General features: G+C 38.7%; 1 protein-coding gene across 1 annotated transcript; it reads right to left on the bottom strand.

Annotated features, from left to right (window-relative positions):
- Positions 1–4,206: 4,206 nt before the first annotated feature.
- nrsn1 (neurensin 1) lies at positions 4,207–6,491 on the bottom strand. Its single transcript, XM_070912672.1, has 5 exons — positions 6,393–6,491; positions 6,052–6,144; positions 5,759–5,877; positions 4,461–4,648; positions 4,207–4,310 (listed from the first exon to the last, which is right to left on the bottom strand). The coding sequence occupies exons 1-5, from the start codon at positions 6,489–6,491 to the stop codon at positions 4,207–4,209; spliced, it is 603 nt and encodes a 200-aa protein (XP_070768773.1).
- Between the last annotated feature and the right edge of the window lie 1,982 nt (positions 6,492–8,473).

Genomic DNA, 8,473 nt, shown 5'->3' with positions numbered 1-8,473 from the left:
GATAATTAATAAGAATTGATAATAACAATAACTTATTTAAGCTTATATCTAATTCAAGGAACCAAGTTCTTGAATCTTGAACAGCTTTGATCACAGGTGAGACAAATGTAAAGTGTGCTGTAGCTAACACGTCTTTTTCTATTTTGCTCAGTCATTTTGCCTCTCTTTCCTCCCATGAAACGAGGTTGCGTAAAGCCACTATAAAATGTCTCCCACAGGCAGGAAACGATAGTGTGAACTGTGATCTAATTCAGTGTCTATGATGGCCTCACCGCCCTCTCGTCCCTGCAGCTGTTCAAATTGGGATTCATGCAGTCAATGTGTTTGTGAGTCACCATCCCACAGGAGAGGGTAGAACATGGGTGAGAGAGCGGGTGAGGTAGAGGGAGAGAGCAAAGAGCAAGAGACACAGAAAGGCTGAGGAGGCGGGGCATGTGTTTGTGTGTGAGTCATACGGCCCGACTGGTCGAGGTGATGATCCTCAAGCTGCTATTTCTGGAGTTACCATCCATTCTGTCTTATATCCTCCACTGGCTCCTTTTAATGTGTGTGTGTGTGTGTGTGTGTGTGTGGGTGGGTGGGTGGGTGTGTTAACAAGGCCCTGAATAGCACTGATGCCCTCCCTTCTGCTTTGTCAACCTAAAAGACTCTCCTGATTGATTACAGTAAGCTGTGAGCTTCTGCACAATGCAATGAAGGCTTAGTATGTTGGAACACCATTGACAATTATTTTATTGATGAAAACCAAATCCAATAGCTACTCATTGTTTCTCTGTTTTTCTCCATGATGTGACGGAGGTACACTTTATCAACACTCCTGTTATATTCAGTCCTTGTTTCCTATTATGGTGTTCCCATTTTTAACTGTTCACAAGGCAAACATGAAGCATAAATTATCTCCAGATGTAACCAACTTCATTCATAGTCATTATTACAAGTTCCATGTATGGTGTAAAGACCTCAGTTATCTGAATAGTATTCATTTTTCAGTAGAAGAAGTACATTTATGTATTATTTTGCCTATAGCTAAGACCAGGGGAAAACATGTAGAGGGATTATCACAGACTGCTATCGGTTTAGCCAAGATACTGTTTTGAAACCATTTCGAAAATGTATTGGTGGTGTGACAGTGTATGGGGAAGCTTTCCATCTGCTGGTTGAACATAATATAGTCTCACACGTTCCTATAACCAGGAATACCACAGATGGGATAAAGTGGTCATCACGAATTGTATATGCTGAAATGTCTCATGTGGAGGAATACATGAAGCCTTTGTTCAATCAGATGAAATATACCATATTTAAGACAGAAGAAAATTGCAATCGGTCAAGTTTTCCCGGAACATAATAGGCGGGTTATGAACAAAAAAAGACCTTGCTTAAACATGTACAGTATATTGAACTAATCCTATGTGTCAGGTACAAAATTTAAAAGAGGATAAAAAGTCTTTGGCACAATTCAAAACACCAAAGCAGTGATTTTACAATGGCTTACAAAAGCAGTACAGAAGTTCAGAAGTAGACAAAATTTGGGCCATTTGGATGGCCTAATGACAGGTATACTGACAATATGATGTACAGTGTACACAATTTAAGTGGTGATTGTGAGATTAAAAGGATAAATACAACCTTCACACATTTTGAGCTGCGGATATTCCAACTTTATTGTTTTTGAAAAATAGACATACTGTATATAGACATTGATGTACATATTTGTTCTTTATCCAATCCAACCTCCAATAAGTACAGTATATTTTTTTTATTTACTGGGAGAATCCACTGTTACATTAGGAGACACTTAAACTGGGAGACCATTTTTTTTGACGGTCAGATGAAGAGCAGAAAAGTATCCATGGTGGATTTGGGATTGTAATGCAGAACTCAACTTTGGTCAATTTAAGAATAAAACTAAACTCACAATTCACGGCATAGAACTACAAGTCAGCACATTTATTGGTCACTTAATGATGCTCTGACCACACTGGAGGATTTGATTATAACAGCTTGGTTTTTCTTCTTGGACTGTAGGTTTGCAGCTTAACAGTGGTTGACTTTATCATTAGTATATTGTTCTTCATAGTTATAGCTATGTTTTTGTGTTGTATCTGAAACCAAATGTGTTCAAATGACATCACATCATTTTTCAAAGTAAAAGTAGAAAGACGGAAAAGTGGAGGTCGTGGGAATAATATTAAAAGGTCAACTTACATGGACATAGGTAGCCAGCATAGCAATTCATTATTTTATACAGTATCTGGCATTGCTGCATGGACTTGAAGAGGAGAAATTATTTGCAGCATTGATGTACAGTAGGAGGCATGTAGCTTGATGGCACTTGGACTGTGACTACTACCACTATAACATTGTACAGTACAGTAAAAAAAACAACTGCTTTTTTACACTATATGTTGCATCTGTGTGCAATGAATTCAAAAGATAAACAAAACAAAAGCAACAACAAATGTAACAATTTAAAGTGTCACAATATCTAAAAATATGTTTATAATACACATTTAAAAAAAAAAAAAGCAGCAACACATGACCATTAACAGCTTGTTGTGCTTGTAAGTTACAGCCTGTGTAAGTGCCAAGCTTGAATATAATGAATGAATAAATAAAACAACATATTAACGTAACTTTTTCCACATACAATATGCAACCTGTTAAAAAAAGAAGCTTTGATGATGCAACATTTCTACAGTATTACATATTATATACTGTTCAGCTTACTTCAACATATCCTATGTAGTTTCAAGTTTTGTGTGTGAGCACAGGAAGGCAGTTTTTGCATCTAAATCTGTGGATCCAGACAGACTGAAAACAATGAGTGCTGTCAAACACGATGTAGCTGATTTGATCTGAGAGCTCAATGTGAATGTGCTCTCTTCACCCCCCCCCCCCCCCCACTGTTATGTAACACATCTGTCACGTTGTTTGTCTCTCTTGTATTTCTCCATCTTCATTTTAACACGAGGCACCTGCACATCTTTTTACCAACTTATGACTGCCAGCTGACAATAAATTCATTCCAAATGTTGCAAAAATTTGCACGCTTGGGTGGATAGGTGTGTGTCTATACATGCTTGTGTTTGTCACAGGGAGAGAAGGAGACAAAGAAAGGACCCTTCCTTTGGGTAATGAAGTGTTTAGGAAAACAAAAAAAACCAAACATTTTTTCATCAAGATAGAAAGCATGATGAATGCCTTATTTGTATTATCTAGAAAGTAATCAGTTTGATTACGACTTTTTTTGAGTGACCGACTATGTTGTTCTGCATGTTCTGTCTGGTCCAATGTATCTATCGTCAGTCTGTCTGGTCTCGTCTATTGATCCTGTCTGAAGATTCACTGAGGGAGACGAGGTCAGAGGCCTAATAAGACAGAGGAAATGTCAGTGTGAAATCTACCCTTGAGGTCTGTTCTAATCAGTGATTATCTCTAATCTGTTCTGATGATGTGTGAACTTCAAGCAAAGTATCTGTTAAGACTTCTCTTGGCTTGCTGTTGCATGTAAATAGTGCTTATAAGAAGTACTCATAAGCTAAAGCACATGTATTCTTATTGTGCAGTTTTGACTGACAGCTCTGCATGAGTGTTGTAATGAAGCTGCGCTGCATATACATGTACACACAGTACACACAGTGTGTTCAGCACATAGAAACACTCATCTGATGTCCACTGAGACACTAGGCAGAGATAATGGTTGTTGTGTTCAGTGCTTCTTTTGATCATTTCATGGAATGGGGGCCAATCACCAATAACTTCAAACAACACTGCATCTGCTGCTCTACACCCTCCAGCAGTAACACCATCCTTTTACAAAATGTGAATCCTCTCGACGGAGAAAAATGCTCTGCGATGTTGTTGTTCATCGGCTGTGTTCTATTGATTTGTTTCTGTGGTTTGTTTCCTGGGGTAGGGCTCCAGACCTGCATGTGCTTTGTCATATTACAATGAATTTCATACAACTGATGTTCAAACAGAAGGCTTAAACTTTGCTCAGCTATATTAACTCTGCGCCTATATAACTTTAATGTCAAACACCGCAAATATAGGTGGAGAACCAATACTATCAGGCATGTAAGATGACCTTTCAAAAGAGAAAAAGCACACATAGATCAACATACACACACGTGTTCACACTCCCACACGGTCTGCACATCGATCAATCATCATACACACTTCATGTCTTCATCTGGACTTCTGTCAGGTCTCCGACTTTGTGGTTGTTGGCTGGATGTTCTGGACTTTGGAAAGTGTCACCGGTACCTTTCCCTCCCCGGGGGTCGGTGCTCTCATTATGGGAGTACCTGTGACGAAAGCAGCTCTGCTATGTGGGATATTCATACATTCAACAGTATAGTACAGCAGAAAAATACACTTACTCTACTTACTGTCTGACATTTTTAATCTTCATTCCATAATGTGTCGTAATAAGACAGTAGAGCGTGAAACCTTACCAACTGTTGCGTGCAGATCTGCCAACCTCTCCTTAAACTTCTGCTGCAGATACAGTTCTTCTTTGGAGTAGCTTTTGGCAAAGGCAGACAGCAGGAGACCCACAGCCATGGAGGTGCCTCCCACACAGAACAGCACAGCACCAGTCAGCTTACAGACATCCAGTGCGCGGTTGAAACTGACAGCGTGGCTGTGGAAGAAAATGACAATTAGTTTAAAGCACTGGTAACACTTTATAATACAGACCATGATTTACAGTGTCATTTTGTTGTATGAATCATGTACCAATTAAATATTTAGAAGTATTAATTGGGTATTATAGGAAAAGAGAAAAGAGCATATTTGTAAATACTGGGTACCTATAGAGTACAGTCCTGGGGAATAAAACTGAAGTTTGGAAATAATGGTGTTATCAACACTGATATTCTGCAGAACCTGTAAAGAACTAAATAACTGCCATGAGCTAAAGATTTTGTTTTTATTGTACTATAGTCAATCCACAGAACTTAAACTGGTTGGCTAAATTGCCTTTGCAGTGGGTGTTTATCCTGTTCGGTTCCCTGTAAGTATGTTGCTGTGCTCCATAAATGACTGACAATAGTCCTCATTATTCCAAGAATTGAGCTTCCTACCCCAAAGCTAAATTGCTATACCCCAGCATAACTGAGTACCCCTGTTGTCATTTTGGGAACGTAACCCAATTATTTTGTAAGTTTTGAGAGATTTACCAAGATTTACCAGCCACTTTAGTTACCTTACTGTACCCCTGCAGTTTTGTGGCATATTGTAGCTGTGAAATATGTTATACCATGATAACTTTATAGGTTCTGCAAAATATCACTGTTAACTGTTAAAACTTTCCCAATACTTTACCCCGTAGGTACCCAGTATTTACAAAAATACTTATATGGTATAATTTCTTTCTCCTTTCCTCCAAAATGCCCAATTGTTCTTCCTTGTTCCCCATAGCCTTATTTTCTTCCACTGTACCTACATTTAAGTACCAGTAGGAACCGGTAAGTATTTTATTAGTACATGATTCATACAACAAAATGACTCTGGCTGTAATATAAAGTGTGGCCATGTATGTGTGATCAAAGGCTTTTACAATGGCCAGCCCTTGGTACAATCTACTGCATGTGCATTCTACTAAAACAATGTGCTTTCCATTATGATCATGTGCTGGAAGAAAATGCAGTAAAGACTGCAAGAGTTAATGTTAAATATATAGAATAGCTGTGTAAGTATATTAAAGATTACAACAACTCTCTCCCATTAATATACTGTACTGTTCCTATACCTGTCAACGAAAAGGAGATCATCCTCGCCGAATGCTTCAATCCTTGCTGGAGTGGCATAACCCACCAAAACAACAATGAGGCCTGCAAACAAGATCAGGGTGCCGAACGCGAGACAGACCTAGCAGGAAAAAAGAAGTTCCAGGATAAAAGAGAGCCTGTTAATGTTCTGTATAGCAAAAGTCTTTTGTAATCACAGATCACAGCTTGCAGTCGTTTGCCGCTACAATATGATTATCCAAATAACCACAGGTGAGATGTGGCTTTGTTTGAGCAAGCTGAAGGTTAACCTCACCTTCCAGAGTAAAGAGCTCCACCTGCTAGGCGATCTCTGAATCTGAAAATCTTCATCACGTTCCCAGATAGAAGCTGTGCACTCCTCATAAAACTGGATGAGAGATAAGAGAGAGATATTTCCTTTACGTTCCAAATATGGAAACTGAAACCCACAAGAGATCAGGATCTAAAGCCCTAAGTTTCAAAAAGAAACAGTCAAGTGATTACGATATGAGACTGTGAAGATGAAGGGTTTGTGATAGAAGAGAATGGCTGAAATTCTCTCTCTTTTGTGTGGGTATATACAATGTGTGTGTGTGTGTGTGTGTGTGTGTGTGTGGGTGTGTGTGTGCATTGTACCTGGTGTAGGTAGGAGCGGACTCCATACTGCTGGCAGTTCCCGCTGGCTTGAGCTTGCTCACCATACTCTGACCCACAGATCTCTGAGCAAGAAGTCATCCTTCACATCTGTCTACCTGCTTGAGGACACACACACACACACACACACACACACACACAGACACACATACATGCATGAATGCATGACTGCACACTTGCTTTAAGAAACCACCCACACGGTTTGTGGACAAACTCTCTCCAGTTTTTACCCATGCATAAACATGTACACACACAAATGCAGTACATTTATACATACACACAAGCATGTACCCTCACACGCAGTGCCAGAAAGTTATGTAACACTGTACTGGAGGCATGGGTGCCTCAGTACATTGAGATTAATGATGCATTCTCCTTGTCTGCTGTTATGAAATAAGCCATGAAATATCACATCAGTCCTCCGTGTTAGATTGAATATTGTGATGGCTGAATACAGAGAGTCCTGACTTGCACAGAATGAACCTTCTTTTCTTTTCATATTGTGTTTCATGCAAAAATCGTAACATCAAAACCCATTTGTTTTGTGCTGACCAGCAAACATAAAGAACTACATTTACTAAGTTGCAGTTCAGGTTTCATAGAAGATGTAAATTAAGGGACATACTGTATAATGTTTTCCATGCTTTTTGTCTTACAAGACAGATAATGTATCGAAACGGCAAAAATAACAATTGTTTTCCAAACAAAGGACTATCACAATGCATGAGACGTTATATGTGCTATCAAATTTTATCAAACATAATGGATCAGTCACGTGCAGTAGGAAGTTAATTACCCAAACTCATTTGGTAAAGCTCCTTCCTTCATTACAGCTGAAAATACATTATAGCATTTATCATACATATATTATACATGTTACCCCTTTTTATCTTCTGCTGTAGGAAATGTTATTTTACACCCTCAGTATCCATTTGAGATCCAGAGGCATTTCACAGCTCAGTGCCTCTATACAAACACACATAACTAAATGTTTCAAGGTTTTGTCAGCTAGCACTAAATCTCAACTCCTGTTTCTGTTGCACCACAACAGAAATAGCCTGGGGAACTGAAGTAGGAATTAATCATTGATCCCAGTGTTGGCAAAGTTTCTTGTAAAAGTCAAAAGAAGTGAAGACACAGATCCCAGTAACACATTAATTCACAATATGTTATGGTTCCAAACCAGCATTGTGTGCTCTTATGACATGCGTGACAAATGGACAAAGAAACTGCCTTAAACAAAGAAGCAATGTTTATAACTGATGTGAGTCACCAAATTAAATCGTGAAACAAAATCAGTGTCTTAATAGGATAGGTATGTAAATCTACTATGTAGATCTACTGGTGGATATAATGTAAAATAAAGTATCAGTGATTACACACCTCTGAAGACATGTGGGCTTGTATAGGGAAGCACTTTCTGGTTAATCAGACAACTATTTACACATTTGTGTACAGGTGAGTATTAGTTTGTGTAAACAGTTCAATTTACTGGTGCAAGATGTGCAGTAATAATGCTACATGCAAGTGTTTTTTTTTTCTGACCTGTTTCATTAGATTGATTAAATGTCAGTCAGCACAAAGGTAAAATCTCGCACAGCTATTATGTTGTCTTTCTATTCTACAGCCGCTGTCTTTGTTATCTGAACATAGATGTTCGATAATACAGACAACAGAGCTTCAGAAATGGGGATGGAGAGTGCCTCACATCTATAAATTGCTAAACTTGACTTCACACAGTATGTGTGAAATGTCAGGGTTCCAGTCAGATAGCATAATATGAGTGTGATGAGTGAAATGCTGCATTAAGATGATGCACACTGTTCCCTGGCACCTCATGTTAATCATATTACTGCTTAATTTGTACCTGCTAAGGACTCTCATGAACATCTGGCTCTGCCCAGATGCTGCGAAGTCTCTCTGTACCCATATCTGCATATATTCAAGAAAGTTTAAATATCCATCATATAACCAAATAATGAAAAAAGCAAAATATGGAAATATAAGAGATTGCCGATTGTGAACAATTACTTTCCAAGTTATAGAGACTCCATCGGGGCCTA

The sequence above is a fragment of the Enoplosus armatus genome, chromosome 9 (assembly GCF_043641665.1).
Source record: "Enoplosus armatus isolate fEnoArm2 chromosome 9, fEnoArm2.hap1, whole genome shotgun sequence".
Classification (NCBI taxonomy): domain Eukaryota; kingdom Metazoa; phylum Chordata; class Actinopteri; order Centrarchiformes; family Enoplosidae; genus Enoplosus; species Enoplosus armatus.
The sequence above is the reverse complement of the archived record's forward strand: the minus strand, read 5'-3'. Positions and strand labels throughout refer to the sequence as shown.

Coding starts and splice junctions, on each gene's coding strand:
- nrsn1 (XM_070912672.1), bottom strand. CDS start 6,491: ATGACTTCTTGCTCAGAGATCTGTGGGTCAGAGTATGGTGAGCAAGCT. Junction 5,878..6,051: donor GGAGCTCTTTACTCTGGAAG/GTGAGGTTAACC, acceptor TTTTCCTGCTAG/GTCTGTCTCGCGTTCGGCAC. Junction 4,311..4,460: donor AGATCTGCACGCAACAGTTG/GTAAGGTTTCAC, acceptor CTTTCGTCACAG/GTACTCCCATAATGAGAGCA.